This window comes from Neolamprologus brichardi, chromosome 20, assembly GCF_056152115.1.
Source record: "Neolamprologus brichardi isolate AB-2024 chromosome 20, ASM5615211v1, whole genome shotgun sequence".
Lineage (NCBI taxonomy): Eukaryota > Metazoa > Chordata > Actinopteri > Cichliformes > Cichlidae > Neolamprologus > Neolamprologus brichardi.
The window spans coordinates 18182552-18206143 of NC_142123.1; the positions used below are offsets into that span (position 1 = coordinate 18182552).

The following is a 23592-nucleotide window of genomic DNA, read 5'->3' on the forward strand; positions in this document are numbered from 1 at the left end:
GGTGGGCGGCCGCGAGGAGGAAGGCGGCGGCGGCCGCTGAGCTGGTCCGGTGGGCGGCCGCTGAGGAGGAAGGCGGCGGCGGCCGCTGAGCAGGTCCGGAGGGCGGCCACCCCGGCGATGACGTCCAGAACGTGGCTGGGGCGACGGCGCGGCAGTCGCAGGACCAGGCAAAGCAGAGGCTGACGCCGAGGCTGAGGCTGGCCCAGGCGAAGCGGAAGCTGAGGCTGGCCCAGGCGAAGCGGAAGCTGAGGCTGAGGCTGAGTCTGGCCCAGGCGAAGCGGAAGCTGAGGCTGAGTCTGAGGCTGGACCAGGCGACGGCACGGGAGCCGGGGGTGACGGAGTCACAGCTTTAGGGCCAGCGGGCGCGGAAGCCCCTGGCTGGAGACAGTCAGGGCCAGCGGGCGCGGAGGCCCCTGGCTGGAGACAGGCAGGGCCAGCGGGCGCGGAGGCCCCTGGCTGGAGAGCGGCCGGGCCAGCGGGCACGGAGGCCCCTGGCTGGAGAGCAGGAGGGCTCACAGCTGGCTCTGGGTGCTGTGGCTGCAGGTCCGGGAACTGAACAGGGTGGCGGACGGGTGACCGGACTGACTGGACAGGGGGCGACTGGGAGACAGGAGTGAAGGCTGAACAGCAGGCGAGTGGACTGACTGGAGAGGAGGCTGAACAGCAGGCGAGGGGACTGACTGGAGAGGAGGCTGAACAGCAGGCGAGGGGACTGACTGGAGAGGAGGCTGAACAGCAGGCGAGGGGAATGACTGGAGAGGAGGCTGAACAGCAGGCGAGGGGACTGACTGGAGTGGAGGCTGAACAGCAGGCGAGGGGACTGACTGGAGTGGAGGCTGAACAGCAGGCGAGGGAACTGACTGGAGTGGAAGCCGAACAGCAGGTGAGTGGACTGACTGGACAGAGGAAGTTAAGGGATGAACAGAGGTTGGCGAGGCTAATGGCTGAGCTAATGACTGAGTTACTGAAGGGGATAAAACTGCGGCCTGGGCTAATAAAGCTGGTGCCTGAGCAGGGGACAGGTCAGCTAATCTAACTAGGGACAGTGCGAAGGCGTGAAAGGCTGGGTCAGGAGGTGGAGGAAGTGGTGAAGTAGCCGGTGGACAAGTTAGGTATTCCGTGCCTCCAGAGCGTGAGGGCGCCGGCTGGGGAGCCTCAGCTGAGTCTTTAGGGGGGTCAGGTCGGATCCTGGCCGCACTCAGCCTGGGCGCTGGGACAGGCATGGGAGGTGGCTGGTCACCAGTCACCCCCACCCAAGAAACAGAAGCGGGTGTGGAGGTAGACTGGGTCGCAGCTGCCCTCCTCCTGGGAGCTGGCACTGGTGTGGGTGTAGACTGGGCCCTAGCCATCTGAGGAGGTGAAACGGGTGAAGGGGAAGGCAGAATCTGGGCCGCCGTGCTGGTGGGAAATGGCTGAGTAATGGGTGTGGAAATGGTGACTGAGTGTGTGATACTTGCAGGTTTATTGGGGATTGGTCTGGTCTTTCTGCCACCACTATTTACAGTCTTTGGGGGAGCAGAGCAGAAAAAATCCTCCCAGTCTACAGAATCCTCCAGGAGGGAAACATCCCATGAATCAGAGATGGGTCTATTATTGGTTTTAAGTGAATAATCAGATGAAGGATGTGGAAAACAGTCAGTGGAACTCACCACCGGGAGTTGCTGAAAATAGTCAGATTCATGACGGCGTGTGGGCCGCTTTCTCCGGCGGGGTAAGCAACTGAGCCTCTGGCGCGGGAACCTCCGTTGAGCCGAGGTTGGAGGCATAGCCGCTGTGCCGTGGCGAAGTGGAAGAGCCGGTGAGTGAGGCAGGTGGCGTGTGAGCGAGGAGCGGATCCGCGAGAGGGGGAGCCGCCGAAGCGCGGCGCGAAACGCCCACTCTCCGCGGCAGATGCTCCGGTGCATGGGAGGTAGCAGGTGGGTGAACGCGGCGTCTCCGAGGCCCGCCCAGAGCCAAGTGAGTGCCCTCGAAGACGTGCTCTCGCTCCGCGAAGAGCCGCTGTTTCTCCTTGAGCTTTTCCGCCCACAAGGAGAGCGCTGCCTCCTGCCGCTCAAAAAGGTCCGAGTCCGCTGGGGCCACAACGCGGGGTCGTGTCATTCTGTCAGGGGTTGTGTCGTGGATGAGAAGGAGGACCCAAACGCTGGACTCACAGGTAGGTAGGTGAAGGTTGGTGTTTTATTATCGATGGAGTGAACAAACAGAACAGAGGAAGGAAATGGCTGGCTGGACGACTGACTGAATGACTGAATGAAAGACTGACTGAAAGACTGAATGGCTGGCTGACTGAACGAAGGCGGAAACTTGAGGTTACTCTATTCCGTAACCCCCGTTCTCTGATAACATGAGTGAGGTGTCTCACTATGGGGAACGCTCTCTCAGCGTTGTCCTCAGAAGCCTCTATATCATTACTCCAGCCAGTATTGGCTGGCAGTCGTGACGCTTGCGTCAGGGAGGGGCCACCCTCCTCCCTATAAAAGGGTGTGACGCAGCGTCACCCGTCATTCAAGATAAGCTCACCTCTTCCTCGCTTCGTGCAAGGAGGGTGATCTGGTGAGACACCTCACTCATGTTATAAGAGAACGGGGGTTACGGAATAGAATAACCTCAAGTTCTCTGTCAAACATTCGTTTCGGTGTCTCACTATGGGGATATGCAGACTCCCGTATTGCCAGATAAGCCCATCTGAACGACTGACTGCCAATTTAGGAGGTCTCGTGGGGACCCACACTTAACACAGTGTGGGCTAGAGACGGTGCAGTGACATCCAACCTGTAAAACCTTGCAAAGGTCAAAGGTGAAGCCCAGCTCGCAGCTGCACATATCTCTTCTATAGAGACACCCCTAAAAAGGGCCCAAGAGGTTTGCCATCCCTCTGGTAGAATGAGCACGAAGTCCCTCCGGGGGGGGCAGACCCGTGCTGGAATAAGCCAATTGGATCGCCTCAACAATCCAGTGGGAAATGCGTTGTTTGCTAACGGGCTTGCCAAGATGTGGTTTAGCCCAGGAAACAAACAGATGATCTGACCTCCTGAAAGCCTTCGTTCTCTCTATATAGGTACATAAAGCCCTAACTGGACAGAGAGCATGTAGGCGCTCCTGTTCAGGGGAGGAGAAAGGAGGAGGGCAAAAAGCTTCCAGCTCCAATGGAGTGCATTGGAGATAAGGATTTTTGGGCACAAAGGCCGGATTTGGCCTGAGTGTGACTCTAGAGTTATCCCGCGTGAATCGGGTGCACTCTTTGTGTATTGACAGCGCATGAATATCACTGACACGCTTCGCAGATGCGAGAGCCAGGAGCAATGCAGTCTTCAAAGACAGGATTTTTATTTCCACCTGGTTTAGTGGTTCAAATGGTGGCTGTGAAACTGCCCCTGGTGAAAAATCCCCCCCCTGGCTTGGGAGACTAGGTCTCGTCGGAGAGGGAGAGGCCAAGGTTCGCTCCACAAGAGGGGCACAATCTCCGCTAACCAATGGGACCTCATCCACCTTGGGGCGATCAATATCATTGTTAGCCCTCTCTCTCTCACTCTGGTTAGAGTGGGAGAAATTAAGGCCAGCGGAGGGAACGCATAAAGCAGAGCATGTGGCCAGTTGTGAGCTAATACGTCTACCCCTAGCGGAGCCTCCTGGTCCCTCAGGGAGAAATACAGTGGACACTGAGCGTTCTCCCTCGAGGCAAACAGATCGACCTGTGGCTGGCCAAAGGGGGTCCAGATTTGGGTCACCACATGTGGGTGCAGGGTCCAGTCCCCGTACTGTGGGTTTCCCCTGGACATTAAGTCTGCTCCCAAGTTCAGAGCTCCTGGAATGTGAGTAGCTCTCATTGACAACAGATTGATGCTGCTCCACATGATCAGTCTGCGAGCCAGCATGTGCAAGGGACGGGAACGTAACCCGCCCTGTCTGTTGATGTATGCCACAACAGTCGTGTTGTCTGTTCTGATCAGAACATGGTGGTTTCTCAACAGGGGAAGGAAGTGTCTCAGTGCTAGAAATGCTGCTAGCAATTCTAGCCAATTTATGTGAGCACCCCTCTGTTGTGAGTCCCAGCTGCCGCTCACTGCTCTGCCCTCGTGAGTGGCACCCCAGCCCATGAGACTCGCGTCCGTGGTCACCACCTTTCTGGCTGTGACAGCCCCCAGTGACACCCCCTGAGTGAGAAATGTGGGATTTCTAAAACAGTGGAGTGCTGCAGCGCAGTCTGCTGTCACTCTGATATAGCGGTAGGTATGGCGCTTTCGATTCAGTCTCAGTGAAGCAACCCATCGCTGAAATTCCCTCATATGCAGTCTGCCTAGTGGAATGACTGCCAGTGAAGACGCCATTAATCCCAGCATCTGCAGGCATTTTCTGAATGGGAGATATCTTCCCAACTGAAAAATGCCGGCATGTGATAGCATTTTTTTTACTCTGTCCACAGAGAGACACGCTCTGTACGAGGCGGAGTTTAGAGCTATTCCTATGAAAGAGATGGCCTGAGCTGGCTGCAGGACACTCTTTTGGTAGTTTATGGTGAAACCCAGAGCCATCAGATGATCCACTGTCAACCTGGTGTGCTCTCTTCCCATTATTTCGGACTCTGATAGCAGCAGCCAATCGTCTATGTATGTTGCTATGCGGATGCCCCGCCTCTTCAGTGGGGCTATGGCTGCCTGTGTGCATTTCACAAATACCCGAGGGCTCAGTGAGAGACCAAACGGCAGGACCTGGTACTCGTACATTCTGCCCTGAAACGCAAAGCGCAGGAATTTTCTGTGAGGTGGGTAAATAGGGATGTGAAAGTATGCGTCCTTCAGGTCTATTGATGTAAACCAATCGCCTGGGCGCACTACATGCAGCAGAGTGGTGGTCGTCAACATCCTGAATTTGTATGACCTCAGATGCTGATTCAGAGCCCATAGGTCCAGTATCGGACGCAGTCCCCCTCCCTTCTTGGGCACGAGAAAATACTTTGAGTAAAAGCCGCATTGGCTCTGCTCTTGGGGTATTTCTCCAGGAGCAGAGCTCCCTTTGATAGCAAGGTAGTTATTTCTTCTTGCAGGATACTGGCTGATTCGCCTTTTGCAAGAGAGAAAATCACTTTGTGAAATCTGGGAGGGGTGGTTGCGAATTGCAAACAATAGCCTCGCTCTAATGTCCTCACAACCCATTCTGGCGCAGCGAGAGCTCGCCATCTCTCTATTCTTGCTGACAGCGGCCCCAAAGACAGGCACTCCACAGTAGACGGGGCTCTGGCTCCCTCTTGTGGCGGAAACTGGTCCTTCGGGCCACACCCGACTGCGCATGCGCAGGCGGCCCGTGCTTGACCAGCGCTTATGGGGCCGGACACCACTGAGGGAATCAACCCCGATGGTGTCTGGGTGCGTGGGGGCATTATGTTTTTCAACATACTTTCTGTGTTTTTCACACATTTTTCCCGTGCCCTTGGCGACATGCCTGGATGCAACGGGTGAGTTTTTAATAAACAGTGTGTTTTGTGAGACAGACATGCTTGATTCAGCTGAACAGTGTCTCGTCGTCTCTTTGCTGAAATGCGCTCTGTGGGATCCAACTCAAGTCCCAGGCGCTGAAAGGTGGAGGCAGAACACACTTCTCAGAACGGGCTCCGGAACTGAGCCCTGGAGTGAACTTGGAGCCCGGGCTGGTCCGGCTCCAATCTCCCCGTGGGGGATGTTGGGCAGTCCGCTTCTTCTTGCGGTCCGACTGCTTGGCTGGTGGTGGGGCACCCTGAGCGGCAGCAGGCGGGACGTGTTTCCTGGGCCAGTGGGTCTTAGGGTTCTGCGATCCTAGGGGACCCTGGGCCGCGACCTGCGGGGCTGGGCGGCGAGGGATTTTAAACGTCGGCACGCCGGCTGGACGGCTGGTGACCTGAGCGAACGTGCGGCGACTGGGTGGAGGCGCAGCCTGGGTCTTCCTAGGGAGACACAGCTGCAGGGCCTCTCCCTCTTTCTTTTTCTCCTCGCACCATCTTTGCATGGTGGCAACGGCGTTCCCGAAAAGCCCAGCGGGGTCCATGCTTTCGTCCAGAATGTCACGTTTTTCTCTGTCCGAAAGCCCCGACAAGTTCAGCCATCTTGCCCTCTCCTGTAGGACGATGATGCTGAGGGCTCTGCCCGCCGCTTGTACTGCTGCTCTAATGAGGTGGAGACACTAGTCCGTAACTACGCCCAACTCTTCCCACAGCTCGCTAGCATCCGGGTTCGCAGCAGCCTGGTCCTGGAGCTCCGCCGAGTAGGCTAGCAGGAGCGATGAGGCGTTCAATGCCCTCGCGGTGGTGGCAACCGATTTATACGCCTTGTCAGCCAGGGAGGACTGCAGGCGTTCGGCCTTGGAGGGCAGGGACGGACCAGATGACATGGAAAGTTTCTGGTTTGGGTGGAGATGAGAAGCCACCAGATTCTCCACTGTGGGAATTTGGTAGATGCCCTTCTCTTTCATTCCAGCGCAGTCAAACGCCGCCGCTCCCTGCACGGGGTTGGGTGACGAAAATGGCTTTGCCCAGCAGCGTGTGACCTCGTCCACGCATTCGGGGAAAAGCGGCAGTACCTGCTTAGTAGTGCGCTTTGCTACGGGGAGCCTTTTACCCTCGTATCGTGAGGTGGAGGTCTCTGTTGTCACCGCGGGCCATGGGATTGCTCCAGCTGGTGCCTGGTGTGGCGGACTCAGTGTGCTCCATCGGTGGGCCGACTAGAGACAGCATTGGGTCCTTCTTCGACAAGCTAGCCTGGCGGGCTAGCCTTCGGCGAAGGCTTTTTTGGGTGAAGCGAGCGCAGTGTTCGCATATACCCGGTGTGGAAATAGCTGCTTGGGCGTGTTGCAGCCCGAGGCACATCACACACGCGTCATGTGTATCTGAACCTGAGATTTTGCAACCGCAGAGGCAAATTCTGGGCAGCGGTTTGCAGTCTGCTTGGTGTAGCTAGCTTGGAATGGCTGGACGGCTAATGCTGATCTTTTTTTCTTTTCTTCTCTCGGTCGGGTAGCTATGGTGAGCTAGTATGACCTAGCTAGTGTGGTGGCTAGCGCTTGCGCTACTTGGCTTGGTGACCGTGTGTAGCAAAGACAGATAGCTTGGTCAGCTAACTGTTGTGCTAGATGCGTGGTGGCAGCTAACACACTCTCCGACCTGGTTCTGTGGTGAAGAGCAGGCGACTCGAAACGCGAGCCGTGCTAGCGCCCGGTGACCAAGGTGTTAGCTTGCTCGTGTGGACAGTTAAGCTAGCACTCACGTTCACAGTCAGGAGAGATGAGGTTTCTAAGAAGCGAGAAGAGGAAATTGAATGACGGGTGACGCTGCGTCACACCCTTTTATAGGGAGGAGGGTGGCCCCTCCCTGACGCAAGCGTCACGACTTCCAGCCAATACTGGCTGGAGTAATGATATAGAGGCTTCTGAGGACAACGCTGAGAGAGCGTTCCCCATAGTGAGACACCGAAACGAATGTTTGAAAGAGAACGACAACATAACATCAATGATACGACAAGGGCTGAAGGGAAGAGAGGGCTTAAATACATGACTAACAATGACAACGATTGGAGACAGGTGAGTGAACAGCTGAACATAATGAACTAATGATAAATGGGTAGAGGACTGAACATAATGCACACAGACTAAGGCTAACACAATAAAACAGGTGGTGGAACAGGCAGTAGATAAACGGTGAACATGAACTGAAAATACTGGGTCAACGACCCAGAAACCCTAACAACTGTCAGTACATCAACAGGGTGAATAGCAATTTGGTTGAGGTAAATGAGCTCCAACCCGATGCAGCTCATATTTTTTAGATGGTTCATCTCTATAGAGCTATGCACCCTTACTGTGTATCACTGCCTTTTTCAATACAGACACACTCATGAGCTGAAACTGCACCAGCTGCTGGTTCGTGTATGTGGATGGGAGCAAGTGAAGCCGGTGTCTGTGGACAAAGTGGGCATTTTCTTTCGTTATGCAGCTCCAGACAGGAGCAGCTCTTCCAACACTGTGAGCGCAACTCAAAAACAGAATTCATATTAGTAATGCTAGGGTTTTCTGCCTTCTAGGGTGGGATGTTTTTTGTTGTTCCTTTTTTTTCTCATCTTAAATATTTTTTGCTCCTTTACTTTCCCACAGGTCGGCAGCCCTATCAGCAGGACCAACATTATCCACCCACACGTTTACGTAAGTATGCCACATCTTGTTTCCAGATTAGTGAACAGCAGAGAAGGCAAGCATTTTGAAGAGACTCTAAAGCTACAGTAACAGCTTAATGCTTGTTACGCAGCAGGAAATCAGACGGTGAACAGCTCTGTCAGTCTTTAGCCTAGTCAGGTTTTTCACAGTTTTCAAATGACTGGCAACAAATAGCAGCCCAGTATAATACATAACAAAGGATAATCTAGTATAATGTACCTTGTAAATTGTTGATTATGATCTAATACTACAAATAAAAAAATTAAGTTCCTTGGAGTTAAAAGGACAAAGAAGCTGAAGACAAACTTCACTGCATTTGTCAAAGTAATTACAAAGGTTCTAAGCTGTTCTCAGAAGTTAAGAGACTCTGAGTGTGAAGAGATGGATGACTTTGACGTGACTGTTGCTAATAACACACCTCCTACTTAATGGCTCCTCAGTTCTCTGCCCTGCCTCCTGTGAGAGTGGTCTTTTCCATCACAATGGAGGGCAGTGCCAGGAAGGTGGTCACAGTCCGCTCTGCCCTCATGGTCAAGAACCGACTGGATGTTCCTATGGAGGTCAGACTGGATAGCCCCTCCGCGCCTGACAGTAAGACGCTGCTCAATTTCCCATCTACTGTAGGGTCATTTATTTTATCAACCATCCAATCAACCACTGATTTATCCTATTTTTTTTTATTATGTTTTATTGTATGTAGTTTAGGTTATTCTATGTTATTTTCTTGTCTTCTGTTAAATCCTTCTATTTGTGTGTGCGTGTGTGTTTTGACAGAACCAGTAGTGTTGCCTCCAATCCTGCCTGGCCAGGCATTGGCAGTCCCCCTCCACTTGACCTCCTGGCGGCTGCAGTCTCGGCCTAAAGGCCTGGGCTTGTTCTTCTGTAAGGTTCCTATCCACTGGACCACGGTGGAGCGGCCTGGAGAGATCAGCAGCAGTAAGAGGGAGTGTCAGTCAGCAGACTTTGATGACAGCCTCAAGCACAACTTCAGGTAGATCTGATCAGACGTTGTAGCTCTTTCTTTTTGTCTCGCCTGCGCTCAATACCATTCTTAATGTTTATTCCTGTCTTGCAGGTTTTGTGTGGTCATAAAAAAGGAGAACTACCCAGACCAGCAGCCTGCCAACAAATACGTTTCTGGCAGTACAAAGCAAATCTATCGACAGCCAGGGCACACGGTCTACCTTCTGCCTACCATGGTGCTGGCCAATTTGCTGCCCTGTGACATCAGCTACTACATTAAAGGAATGTCCATTAAAGGCTCACTGAAGCCGGGAAAAGAGGCTGTGCTCCATGCTGCTGACACCTCACAGAACATGGAGCTGGGTGAGCATTAGCCGAACATCAGCTGGTGTTTATGTCATAAACTTGTATTCTCAGTCTCCATGTTGATGATGTGCATCCTTCTTTAGGAGTCCTGCTGGAGAACTTCCCTGTGTGTAAAGAGCTGCTGATTCCTCCGGGAACTCAGAACTATGTAGTGCGCATGCGGCTGTATGACACCAACAAACGTCTTCTTTGTCTCACCATTCGCATCATTTTACGAGCACAAGGGGCATTAAAAATCTTGATTTCTGCCCCCTACTGGCTTATCAACAAGACTGGTAATGTTTTCTGAACGCAATAGTTACTCTGATTATTAAAAGCAAACACTTTCCCGGAAGCTTCTGTTCTCTAAAGCCGGTTTTATCCCTCAGGTCTGCCATTAATTTTCCGTCAGGACAATACCAAGACTGATGCAGCAGGCCAGTTTGAGGAGCACGAGCTGGCCCGTAGCCTCAGCCCGTTACTCTTCTGCTACACCGACAAGGAACAGCCTGCCATGTAAGTGTGTGTCATAAACAACAAGGATTCCACAGTAAGCCTCAAGTTCTACCCAGCAGGTATAGAATTTCCTTCATCCTTACTTTCTATTTATTTCCCCACCTATAATGATCCCAGGTGTACAATGCGGATTGGTAAAGGGATCCATCCAGATGGAATTCCTGGCTGGTGTCAAGGCTTCTCCCTGGATGGAGGAAGTGGAGTCAGAGCAGTCAAAGTGATCCAACATGGAAACAGGCCTGGCCTCATTTACAACATAGGCAAGTTGGTCTATTCACAACCGGTGTGAGCTGAATGATTGAATGATGTCCGGCAGATTTTATCATAGTGTGTTTGTGACCTCTCTGGATGATTTGCTGTCAGTACTGATGCAACAAATTCATGGTTACATTTTAGATGAGTTAATATTTTTTCTCTAATTGTTTTCTTAGTATTCTCCCTCATTTGTTTGATCAGTTTTGGGTTATTTTGTGCCTTGTACATAGTGGCCTTTTGCCCTGATTCTATAGTTCTGTGCAACAAGGATCGTTCTCCTGTTCCTAAATGTCGCCCGCTACAGCACTCTCTTCTCACTACCCCAAAATATAATGACAGTTCATTAACTGTTCCCTGTCTCACTGACACAGGTATCAGTGTGCGCAAAGGAAAAGGACGCTATAGAGACACACACATCGTAACCTTTGCCCCACGCTACATGCTGGACAACCGATCTACACACAAACTGGCCTTTGCCCAGAGAGAATTTGCAAGAGGAAAGGTGAAAGAAACTCTGGATAATACTTATTTTATTTTTTATTTATTTTGCACAGGTGTTTTAGAGTAGTGGCAGCTTAGAGTGAGGCAGAGATCTTTGTTTCATACTCCTCTCTATCATTCCCTGTCTACTTCTTTACTCTGACCTGTAAAGATACGATACGCAAACAGGAAAAAAAACTGTCCATATCCTGTCCCTACATAAACAAACCAAACAAACAAACCAACCAGATTCAGCCTTGACATTCCTGTCACTCGAGACTTTTACTTTTCAGACCCAAAGACTAAAACAGTGCTTCTTTGTGCTTTGCTGGTTGGTAACTAAGTAAATAATTAAAGATAAATAAAGTAATAAAGTGATTCCAGGGAACCAGTATTCCCATAACAACAAATATTCATGTGTGTCCTAGGGTACGGCCAACCCGGATGGTTACATCTCCACCCTGCCAGGCTCCAGCGTTGTCTTTCACTGGCCACGAAATGATTATGACCAACTGCTATGTGTGCGCTTCATGGACATCCCCAATTGCACATGGTCAGGAGGCTTTGAGGTTAACAAACCCATGTCTTTTCATGTAAATATGAGGTGAGCTACCTACTGTATGCAGACACATTAATCTTTTAGCAAATGTCCATGTTGTCTTTCCGTGATGCCAAAGTCCCTCTAGAAGCACGTTTCCGCACTCAGCAGCCAGCTTGATGAAATTCACATGCAGTTATTTAAAGAATGTGCCATTTCTACTGGCTGTAAAAAAAAAAAAAATAATAAAATAAAAAATTCTCATGAATTTTGTTTCTCTAATAATCTGAGAGAATATTTTATGGATAAAATCTCTTACATCTTGAGATTTGATTTTCACCCAGGTGTCATCCACATACCTGAGCCAATGACAATGACCAGGGTAGGATAACAAAGCCCTGTTTTTCCATTCTTCCATTTACAAGTTGCCACATTGGCTGAAACTGAGGAACCCATGGTTAATTAATGGCAGGACATCTTTTAGCAATTTTGTAGGAATGGGGTCTAAAAGACACGTTGATGGTTTGGAGGAAGTAATTACTGATGTTAACTCAGAAAGATCAATTGGAGAAAAGAGTCTAAATGAATATCAATGGTACTAAAAGTAGCTGTAGATAATATTACATCTGTGAGATGATTATGAGTAATTTTTTCTCTAATGGTTAACATTTTATTTTTTGAAGAAGTTTATGAAGTCATTACTAGTTAACGTTAAAGGGATGGTTGGCTCAACAGAGCTCTGACTTTTTGTCAGCCTGGCTACAGTGCTGAAGAGAAACCTAGGGTTGTTCTTATTTTCTTCAATCAGTGAAGAAGAGAAAGATGTTGTAGCTTAACGGGGGGACGCGTTTTTAAATTTAATTTTGTTTATTTTATTTTTTTTATAAAGCAACAAACTATTTCTCCAGGCTCAATGATGATCTTCTAAATTTGTGACACGCCATTTCCTCTCAAGCTTACGAGTTATCTGCTTTAGGCTACGTGTTTGAGAATTATACCACGGAGTCAGGTACTTCTGATTTGAGGCTCTATATTCCAGAGGAGTTACAGTATCCAGAGTCGTACGTAGTGAGGAGGTGAAATTATTAACAAGATGATCGACCTCTGTTGGAGTAGTGTTCAGGTGCTGCTCTGCTCTGTGTTGGTACAGGACATTGAAGATGATAATAGTGGGTGGATTATATTCTTAAACTTACAGCACTTTCAGAAAGACATCTACGGGAGGAGGGATGGGGAACAGTTAGTGAATAATGAAGAGGATTTTTAATGAAAAAGTGAGTTTGGCTATGAAGAGTGGAAAAGTGGTTCGTGTAAATACCTGCACAGGTAGGAAGATGTCTTGGGAAAAAGGACAGTGGATGTTTTACTCAGATTGTTCGACCGTGTCCCTCGGGGTGTCCTGTGGGAGGTGTTGCGGGAGTATGGGGTGTCTGGCCCATTGCTACGGGCCATTCGATCCCTATACAACCGTTGCAAGAGCTTGGTTCGCATTGCCGGCAATAAGTCGGACTCGTTCCCGGTGGGTGATGGGCTCCGCCAGGGCTGCCCTTTGTCACCGGTTCTGTTCATAATTTTTATGGACAGGATTTCTAGGCGCAGCCAAGTGGCGGAGGGCTTTCGCTTTGGTGGCCTCAGGATCTCATCTCTGATTTTTGCAGATGATGTGGTTCTGTTGGCTTCATCGGGTGAGGGCCTCCAGCTCGCACTGGAGCAGTTCGCAGCCGAGTGTGAAGCAGCGGGAATGAGGATCAGCACCTCCAAATCTGAGGCCTTGGTTCTCAGCCGGAAAAGGGTGGAGTGCCCACTCCGGGTCGGGGATGAGGTCCTGCCCCAAGTGGAGGAGTTCAAGTATCTCGGGGTCTTGTTCGCGAGTGATGGGAGAAGGGAGCCGGAGATCGACAGACGGATTGGGGCTGCAGCTGCAGTAATGCAGACGCTGCACCGGTCCGTTGTGGTGAAGAGGGAGCTGAGTGTAAAAGCGAAGCTCTCAATTTACCGGTCGATCTACGTCCCTACCCTCACCTATGGCCACGAGCTGTGGGTAGTGACCGAAAGGACGAGATCGCGGATACAAGCGGCGGAAATGAGCTTCCTCCGAAGGGTGGCTGGCATCTCCCTTAGAGATAGGGTGAGAAGTTCGGCCATCCGGGAGGGGCTCAGAGTAGAGCCGCTGCTTCTCCACATCGAAAGGAGCCAGCTGAGGTGGTTTGGGCATCTGGTAAGGATGCCCCCCGGGCGCCTCCTGGGTGAGGTGTTCCAGGCATGTCCCACCGGGAGGAGGCCCCGGGGCAGACCCAGGACACGCTGGAGAGATTATATCTCTCGGCTGGCCTGGGAACGCCTTGGTGTTCCCCCGGATGAGCTGGAGGAGGTGGCTGGGGAGAGGGAGGTCTGGGCCTCTTTGCTTAGGCTGCTGCCCCCGCGACCCGGCCCCGGATAAAGCGGATGAAGATGGATGGATGGATGTTTAACACAATCTTGGAAATTGAAAGAAATGTGCTGGTATCAATTTTCAAGAACAAGGGTGGTGTGTAGAGCTGAGTGCAAGTTAGAGAGATGGTTTGCACATGTGCAACTGAGAGATGGTGGATACATTGGACAAAGAGTTTGAAGATGGAGCTGCCAGGCAGGAGGAAACCTCAGAGATGATTCATAAATGTAGTGAAGGAGGACATGAGAGGGTGATTGAGACAGAGAAGGATACTGGGGAGCAGGTGTTACAGACAGACAAACAGAAACACATTTCACAATATTTTATGTATTTATTTGATTTTATTTGTATCTTATTTTAAAAAGGGACACACTGGGGAATTGTTTCTTCCTACGGACAGAGATCACCCTCAAGGGAGCCACCTACCAGATCTCCTTTACTGACACTGACCAGCTGCCTCCTCCTTTCCGCATTGACAACACCTCTGAGGTTGGTCCTAACTGTCAGGTGCTACTGTGTTAGTCAGATAAATAACGCCTGTACTCAAAACACTGGACTCGCTGAAGTCTTTCCTCTGTCTTTGACAATACACACATCCACTGTTAGCTCTCTCGGAAAAGAAAAAATGACACGCTTTGGTAGAAGTTCAATAATGGTAAACGGACCAGTACTTATGTACCACTCTTCTACTCTCAGCACTCCTTGCTTTTTTTTTTTTTTACACATTTCACAAAACTTTATCATTTCCAAAGGAAATTCTTGCATCATGTGGTTGGCTGCTCCCACAAACAATAAAATATAACATTCACTCTTTAAAAAAAAAAATAATAATACAAGCCTCACACAATCAAGCACGCATTCATGTACTTTATTCTCAACCTAAGTGCTTTTGTCTAACGTTCATGCACACTCTCACACATTAGGTAAACCAAGGGTTTAGTAACTTGCCCAAGGATACTTTGATGTGCTTTGTGTTAAACGACCTGCTCTATCTCCTGTAATGGATAGTATACCAGAGACAAAGGGTCTTATTATTAATTTGCAACTTGGGGGGTGTTGTTCTGAGAGGAATTCAGAATCTTTTTTTGAGATCCATAGCAGTTATGGTCTGGTTATTTGTTATTTCTTATCTTTTTGTGTCCTTCACATGCAAAAGTGTCTGGGTTGGCTTTATTATCTGTTACACGTCTTCAGTAAAAATGAAAGACAAATGGAGCATGAGGTAAATTGTTAGAATAAACTCCTTTGTTTTAATTGTTGCAGGTGCCTATTCAATTCTGGCAGCATGGTGTAGTTGACATGCAGCTGCACACTGAGGTGAAGCCAGGCGCAGTGCTAGACTACGCCTGTGATGAGCCTACATTGCCCCCATGCCTCATACTCACTGTGAAAGGAGCTGGATCTTCTGAGGTCACAGCTGACATGAACTTCTTCCGAGAATACAACAAACTCTACTATGAGAACTTCATCTACATCGCAGCCACGCACACTTTCTCACAGTATGGCTGAAGGAATTAAAAAGGACATCATTTTCTTTGTTTTCCTTTTTTTTTAAAGTTCAAAGGTTAATTTTGTATCTGCAGGATTGTCGAGAGACGACTTGTTGGGAAGAAGTGTTTGGTGAGCTGTGCTGAACTGGTTCTAGATGTGGACACTAAGACTCAGAGGGTCATCCTGAGGAAGAAGGTAGTATATTTGTTAGGTTATACATGTAAAACAGAATGCACTGATTTACAAGTCATTTAAGATAGCGATGTAATTGATTTATTTATTAGTTATTACCTTTATTTAACCTTAAAGTCTCACTGAGATAAAATCTGTTTTTCAAGGGAGACCTGGCCAGGTTAGCAGCCATGTAAACTCAAAACGTCTCAAAATGAATGCAATAGAAAAAGACAAGAGCTACAATATGACGTAGATCCTGTCGCAGATCCACATTCCCACAACATAAGACATGGCCTCTCAAGAAAAACGTACAAGTCTCCTCCATCACATTGCTTGTGATGAAATTTAAATCTATCATTAGATGTAGCAGCTCTACTTGGAACCCCTCCCGAATTGCTAAGCTTCTCCCCCTGGCTTTAACGAGGGCCAGCCACCCTTTGGAGAAAACTCATCCAACATCCAAGGTGAGTGTAGAGACTTAGATTGACCGGTAAATATCCCCCCCCGCCGCCAACTCGTGAACAAGACCCCAAGCAACTCATCCCTGGCCTGGAGTGGGAACTCCACCCTTTTTTGCCCGAGGACCATGGCCTCTGATTTGGAGGAGCTGATTTTCATTCCCGCCAGTTCACACTTGGCTCCAAACCGCTCCAGTTCGGCCTTGGTTAGCTTGCGGCATTTTGGAGGCAGCTGATGGGTACCAGGATGATAAGTTGTATGCCGCTCGGGCAGTGGCTGAAGCAAAAATTCAGATTTGGAAGGAGTTTGGTGAGGATAAAGACTTTTGGATTGCATGAAGCAATTCTGGGAAACCATCAGGCGACTCAAGAGGGGAAAGCGGTGCTCTTCCCACATTGTGTATTGTTCAGGTGAGTACTGTTTTTTTCAACTAAGGATATTGTCCAACGGTGGAAGGAATACTTCGAGGATCTCTTTAATCCCATTGATACGCCCTCTGAAGAGGAAACTTCAGTCTGGGGACGAGGGGGGGACCTCATCCATCACTTGGTGTTAGATCACTGAGGCAGTTAAACAGCTTCTTGTTGGCAAGAGGCCCTGGGGCAGATGATGTTTGCCCTGAGTTCCTTAAGGCTCTGGATGTTGTAGGACTGTCTTGGTTGACGCGCCTCTGCAATGTTGCGTGGAGATTAGTGGCGGTACCTCCAGATTGGCAGACTGGGGTGGTGGTTCCCATCTTTTAAAATGGAGACCGATGTGTGCTCCAACTATAGGGGGATCACACTCCTCAGCCTCCAGACATTTAATAGACAATTAAATGCATCCCCTAGTATTCTGGTGGTGCTCCGCGAGCATGAGGTGTCCAGCCTGTTGCTTCTATCCATTTGGTCCTTATACAACCGTGCAATGGCTTGAATCTCCAGTCATAGGTGCCCTCTTTTAAAACTGGTCAGATTGCTAATACCACACTTTAAATACTACCTGGAATTGTGTTAATGCATTCATCTGTGTGCAGGCTAGCTCTCCACTACTGTGAATAAGCAGCAACCCAGCAGCAAAACTTGCCATCAGCTCAAGTTTTATTTTGAAACAAAAAAGTTTTTTTATGCACGTGTCAGGCTGATCAGAAAACCTGTTGCCATTATCTTTTCCTCTGTGTGTGTGTGTGTGTGTGTGCGTGTGTGTGTGTGTGTGTGTGTGTGTGTGTGTGAGTGAGAGAGAGAGAGAGAGGAAAAAAGGAAAATAATAGAAAATTATAATCATTCTGTTTACATGGATTATTGTGCAGGAACCAGGGAAGCGTTCCCAGCTGTGGAGGATGACTGGGACTGGCATGCTTTGTCATGAAGGTTCATCTCCACCACAGAGCAAACCAGCTCAGCCACGCCCACTGGACTCCTCTCTTGTACTGGACATCGCTGGACTTGCAGCTGTTAGTGACAACAGGTTTGTTCTCTGCAGTTTAAGAATTCTCTCTCAGGAGTAATTTTCAGTAATTTAATGACCCCAGACCATAAGCTGAGATGAACTCTGGGTGTAAGAGGTATTTCTTTGCCTGTTTACCTCTCCCAGTTTTGAGCCACTAATGCTGAGGAGGCCAGACTCACGACGCAGCACCACCCAGACATGGTACTTCAGCTCAGGCATGCTGACCTGTGGCCTGCCTCGACTGGTAGTACAGGTAGGTGCACCACCAGCTTAGCATATTATTGTGCTTGTGTTTTTCCTGTCATGACTTTCTTCAGTTTTACACTATTCGGTGACTGGTACTCTCCAGGTGAAAGGTGGGGTTGTGGGTCTGTATGATGGAGCAGAGGTGGTTCTGGGACCAGATTCTGGACTTCTGGAGCCTAGTCTTGAGCAGCAGTTCATCAACCAGAAGATGAGGCCAGGTTCTGGGGTTCTGTCGGTCCAGGTGCTGCCAGATGGACCCACACGTGTTTTACAGGTGAAAAACCCAAAACAGGAAAGTCTAAAGAAATGACAAAAAGCTGCTCTTAAAGAATTGTTTAGACCAGGGGTCGGCAACCTGCGGCTCTTTAGTCTTTATACTGTGGCTCCGTGGTTTGGGAAAATAAATTGTAAAAGTACTTAGCTAAAGTGTATTTTATTTCTGTTAGGACTACAAGTTAAAAAATAACTAAATTTGGGAGATTATCGTGGGCAATCGTGGCTCAAGAGTTTGCAGTTCGTCTTGTAATCGGAAGGTTGCCAGTTCGAGCCCCGGCCTGGACAGTCTTGGTTGTTGTGTTCTTGTGCAAGACAATTCACCCGTTGCCTACTGGTGGTGGTCAGAGGGCCTGTGTCCGGCAGTGTCTCGCCTCTGTCAGTGCGCCCCAGGGCAGCTGCGGCTACAATGTAGCTTGCCATCACCAATGTGTGTGTGGATGACTGAATGTAGTGTAAAGCGCTTTGGGCTCCTTAGGGACTAAGTAAAGCGCTATACAAATACAGGCCATTTACCATGGTGATCTTGAAAAAATATAAAATGATATTTTATTATTTTTCGTTGCTCAAAGACTTTAAGGTGGCGAGGCGTCATTGCGGATGATACTCAGGTGCGTCCACCTCTTCTGCAGAGGCACTGCTGGCCACGCCCCACCATACACATTAACCATTTTTTAGCAGCATAGTGCTTTTTTCCAATTATTTTTAAAATTCAGAGCAAGCCCAAAGGTGATATAAATATGACGGCTCAGTTTTTGTTTGCTACATGGATAATTTAAGTTCAGCCTTTTAATTCATTTAAAAGAGACCTTCAGCTGGATGTTGTTCTTTTTTGTAATTTTTTAAGAGTTCAAAATGTGTTCATTACATGAATTAAATTTCATTTTCTTTGTAGCACTTCATGAATTTCACAAGCAACACTTTATAGCTGTTCATACAAAGCATAAAGGTAAAAAAAACAAACAATGTATGCAGTGTTATCTTCATTTTAGATGTCAAAAAGTATTTGCGGCTCCCAGTGTTCTCTTTTCTGTGGAAACTGGGTCCAAATGGCTCTTTGGGTCTTAAAGGTTGCTTACCCCTGGTTTAGACAAATAAAAAACACAGCAATTACAAACAGTTTCACCTAACAGGCTCTTCAAAATAATAAATAAGAAAATACGTTCTGACAGCTGACAGTACTCTCTTCTCAAGCTACTTGGTATGTATGCTTTTTTTTTAGAGTCTTTAACATACTGTTATAACATCATGATATTGACTTAATGCATGCTCAGTCATCCAGGTAAGAAAATTCCAAAAAGTTGATTCTGTTCATCTGGAGGTTTCGTCAATCATCCAAGTGTCTTCTTCTGTCTCAGCTGACTGCAGGTTTCCACAGCCTTATAAACAGTACATTTGCACAATGAGTAAAACTAGCACCACTTGCGAAAGAGGAGCGGATCTAACAGAGACTTACAATGCGGCCAGAAGAGAGAAGGATGCCACACCGAAGGGGACAAGTGGGTGAAAAATATGTCTAACAGATATCTCATCCAAGCAGAGAAAAACAAAAGGGTTGAACTTTGTTGTGACACAGAAACAAATCCCTCTAGTGGAACTGATCACAGCCACAGAAACTGCAACACTGCAGACGTGGAAGCAAAGCAACTGTGGACAAAAGTTTCGGCCTGTCTCAGCAATGCAAAGCCCTCAGCGTCCAACATCCAATTATGATGTTGGACGATGTATGATCAACCTCACCAAGGATCGGGTCCCCCGACACAGAGTAGTATACTGTACACTGTTAAGTGCCGGGAGAATTGCCAGGATTTATACATCGGGGGAACCAAACAACCTCTGGCGAAACAGATGGCACAACACTGAAAAGAGCTAAGTTGTCAGGCCAGGACTCTGCAGTCCATCTTCACCACAGTGGACACTCTTTCAGTGATAAGGGTGTACACATCCTGGCCAGGGAGGAACGCTGGTTTGAGTGGGGAGTCAAAGAGGCCATTTACATGAAAAGGGAAAGACCATCTCTGAATCGAGGAGGGGGCCTAAGGGTACATCTGTCACCATCTTACAGTGCTGTGATTGCAGCCATTCCCCAACTCTCTGTGAACTCTCTGTGGTACTCATGGACATTGATCATTAGTCATTGGCCAATGATCAGTGGTCAGTGACCAGTGGTTGTTCATGCACAATAATGATCAAGAAACTGACCTCGCAGCCCATTTTTCACAAGTGGTGCTTGTTTCAGTAATTATGCAAATGTACTGTTTATAAGGTTGGGGAAATCTGCAGTCAGCTGAGACTGAAGAAGTCACTTGAATGAGTGACAAAAGGTTTCTCCCACTGAAAACGAGATGTCTGGATGAACAGAATCAACTTTTTGGGATCATGTTATTGGGAGCAGGTCTTTACAGTCCCCTTGCAGGACTTGTTGGTCTTCTTGTTGATGAAGAAAATTCTTTCTCACTCAAGCAGCTTGTTTTGACTCATTATCCTGCTCCTGAATATGCTATGGTCAATAGGACACCCCCCAGTAATTGTGTGAATCAGAAGCCGTAGGTACACTACCAACTCACTCATGTTTCCACCCTAGAGACTTGTCAATGTATTCCAGGGGCCAGAGCATGCAACACAAAACAAGTTAGAAACCTCTGGCTAACATTCCTAAAAACACTGGTAGCGAACAACTGTGAGCAACAAAATGATGCATGACAGGCAAATCACTTCCTGTGTGAGCGTGCCTTAAGACAAAGAATTGAATGTTCTTGAATGATTTTAACCCATCTGAGCATGTGTTTTTTGTTTTTTTTACTGAAGGTGGGATGGTAGAGTAACACATTTGATGTTGAAAAAAAATTGCAATTCCATAATACAATTGTTTTTGCGTCCCAGTCTTTACTTCAGTCATTTATATTTGACCTGACTCCAGATGTTCCAAATCTGATAGACAGTCTCTTTGGTTTTTCTTTTCTGTTCACACACTATAAATCTGGTAACTGCTTCTTTTATGATGTACCAGATATTTATCACTCTAATGATCCAAAAATACTCATGAAAATATCTGAATTTCATATCTGTGAACCTCCTCAGTATTGATTTTGGTTTAAACTGCATTTTTTCCAGATCAGTGACTTCAATCAGAGGAGAATGATGAAGAGCTCATCTAGTACAGAACAGGATCGGGGCAGAGATGACGTGAAGAAGAGAGAGGTTGAGCAGGAGCTGGAGGTAAAATCATTTGAAATGCATCTATTATGCTGTAACAAAAATCTTTCACTTCAAGTGTTTATTTGTAGTGTATATATACTTCTCAATTTGGGGATTCAGATATTCTCACAGTTTAAAAAAGTGAATATGCTCTCCCAGCTCTTCATCTTTAAGAACGAAGAACGAAGACTGAAGGCTGTGCTTAAACTACTGGGGGATCACTCTCCACAGCCTCCCTTGAAAAATCAGTTCCATGGTACTGGATAGGAGCACAGCAGAGTGTGACGTACCAACAATGGGAATTAGCACCTCCAAATTTGAGGCCATGGTCCTTAGCTGGAATAGGGTGGAGTCCTCCACGTGAGCTGCTGCGTCATGTGAAGGAGCTTAAGTATCCCAGGGTCTTGTTCATGATTGAGGGGAGAAGGGAGCAAGAGACCATGGCTACAGTGATGCTCTCTGGTCTCTCTTCCTTAGAGATAGGATGAGGAGATTGAGAGTCTTAGAGAAGAGCCCCCGTTCCTCGACATCGAAAGGAGCCAGTTGAGGTGGTTCAGTAATCTGGCAAAGATGAAATGGGTGAAATGTTCCAAGAATGTCGCACCAGGAGAAAGCCCCTGGATCCGCTGGAGAAATTACATCTCTTGGTGTGTCTGGGAATCCCTCAATGTTCTCCTGGTTAAGCTGGATGGGGTGGGGAGAGGGTTGTCTTGCCTTCTCTCTTCCTAGCCCTACAACTCTGCCCTGAATAAGAGAAAGATGGTGAATGTGTGGATGAATATTATCTTATTATTTTCTAGAATTTTTTACATTGTTGCACTTGTCTTGGTTAGAATAGGCTTTCTAGAAAACCTTAAAATGGTTCATCTAGGAATCATACACTTCTTCTCTGTAATTATACCCAGGTGTTGGTGAACTTGGAGGAGGGGCTAGGGCTGTCTCTGGTCAACAAGGTTCCTGAGGAGCTTGTTTTTACTACGCTGTCTGGTATAGATGTCCACTTTACTCGCACTGCTGCCAATGAAGTGTTGGAGCTGAGCATCCACAATATACAGGTGAGCTTACTGCACATTTGAAAATATTTACAGTACTTAATAAACGCATTAGAGGACCAAGCAGTGTGAGGTTTATTCCACAGCTACTTTAACTGTTTCACATGCTCAGGGTAGCTTTCCATTATCTGGACTCACTTACCCAACACTGACAGTCAGACGCATAAATGACTTCAATTAAGCAACCAAGATTTTATTGAAATGTGTACTTTCAGCTTAAATGGGTAGCAGAAGGATACAGTGGTTAGCATCATTGCCTCACAGTAAGAAAGTCCTGGGTTAGAGTCCAGACTAGGGCCTTTCCGTGTGGAGTAAATGGGAAATGGACTGATTCTTATATACTGCTTTTCTACTCTACCTGAGCACTCAGAGGATTTTATACAACTTGCCTCATTCAGCCATTCATACAGGCACTTTTTTCTATGCTTCTGTGCTTTTTATCTAACACATACATTCATAGGCCCACACATGACCTTGAATTGGAATAGAGCGGTTGATAATATAGATAAATGAATGCAAAAGATGCTTCATTTTACATTCATGTGGTATACATGCTGAAAATTAAGAAGAAAAATTATTTGATCCCCCTCTGAATTTGTAAGTACACTTACAAACAAAAGAAAAGTCTCTAAATTTTGTGGTAGTTTAATTTTATTGGAGAGAGACAGAATATGAACCAAAAATCCAGAAAAACACTTCATATAAATAACAGTCAAGCACAGACGTGGATGCTTTGGAGTTGTTTCTCCGCTAAGGGTACAGGATGACTTTGTTGTATTGAGCGGCCAATGTATGGGATCGTGTACGGTAAAATCTTGGATGAGAACCTCTTTCCCTCGGCGAGAGCGCTGACGATGGGTCATGATGGGTCTTCCAGCATGACGGTTATCCAAAACATACCAACAACATAACCTAACAAAGGAACAGCCAGATAACAAGCACATTAACATCATGGAGCCAGTCTCCAGACCTCAGTACTAGAGAAAATGTATGGAGGGAGCTAAAGCTTCGAGTTGCCAAACGGCACCAAGAAACCTAAAGCACTTAGTGTTTCTGTGAAGATGGGGGGGCCAAAATCCTACAAGAAACATCTTATTGCTGTGTTTGCCAACAAAGGTTTCTAAGTCATTTTAGCTTAGGCATCAAATACTTAATTCACTCAATGACATACAAATCAATTTGTAACTTTTTATGAAATATGTTTTTAAATCAAAATTAAGCTGCCATAAAAATGAGAGATTTCACATCTTTGTATTGTAAGTGAGCAAATTTACAAATAATTATTTAACTTGCTGTACTTGTGAGTCTGATAAGTGCATCTGGAAAGTATTCATAACATTTAACCTTTTCCAGATGTTGTCATATTATTCCAAAATGGATTTATTTTAATTTTTTTTTATTTCACATTTTTACACACATACCTTATAATGACAAAGGGAAAAAGTTTGCTTGAAATTCTTGTAAATTAAAATCTGAAAATAAAAATATAATATGTACATAAGTATTCAGTCTGACACTGTGCTGTGAATGCTTTCCTGATGAACTTGTATATGTAGTGAATGTTTCGCTAA

General features: G+C 47.4%; 1 protein-coding gene and 1 pseudogene across 3 annotated transcripts in view; one reads left to right on the plus strand and one right to left on the minus strand.

Moving 5' to 3' along the window:
* The window catches only part of vps13d (vacuolar protein sorting 13 homolog D), an 81047-nt gene that overhangs the window by 41523 nt on the left and 15932 nt on the right, over positions 1-23592 (plus strand). For all 3 annotated transcript variants that reach the window (XM_087833975.1, XM_087833976.1, XM_087833977.1), the window contains 18 exons: positions 7848-7983; positions 8113-8160; positions 8613-8763; positions 8947-9163; positions 9248-9498; positions 9585-9776; positions 9870-9996; positions 10114-10256; positions 10623-10753; positions 11160-11335; positions 14066-14189; positions 14964-15199; positions 15284-15386; positions 17113-17270; positions 17397-17505; positions 17602-17772; positions 20886-20990; positions 21875-22024. In XM_087833975.1, the coding sequence (XP_087690101.1) occupies positions 7848-7983; positions 8113-8160; positions 8613-8763; positions 8947-9163; positions 9248-9498; positions 9585-9776; positions 9870-9996; positions 10114-10256; positions 10623-10753; positions 11160-11335; positions 14066-14189; positions 14964-15199; positions 15284-15386; positions 17113-17270; positions 17397-17505; positions 17602-17772; positions 20886-20990; positions 21875-22024 (2728 nt within the window). The remainder of the gene's footprint in view (positions 1-7847; positions 7984-8112; positions 8161-8612; positions 8764-8946; positions 9164-9247; positions 9499-9584; positions 9777-9869; positions 9997-10113; positions 10257-10622; positions 10754-11159; positions 11336-14065; positions 14190-14963; positions 15200-15283; positions 15387-17112; positions 17271-17396; positions 17506-17601; positions 17773-20885; positions 20991-21874; positions 22025-23592) is intronic.
* LOC148096957 (uncharacterized) lies at positions 5497-6598 on the minus strand (annotated as a pseudogene).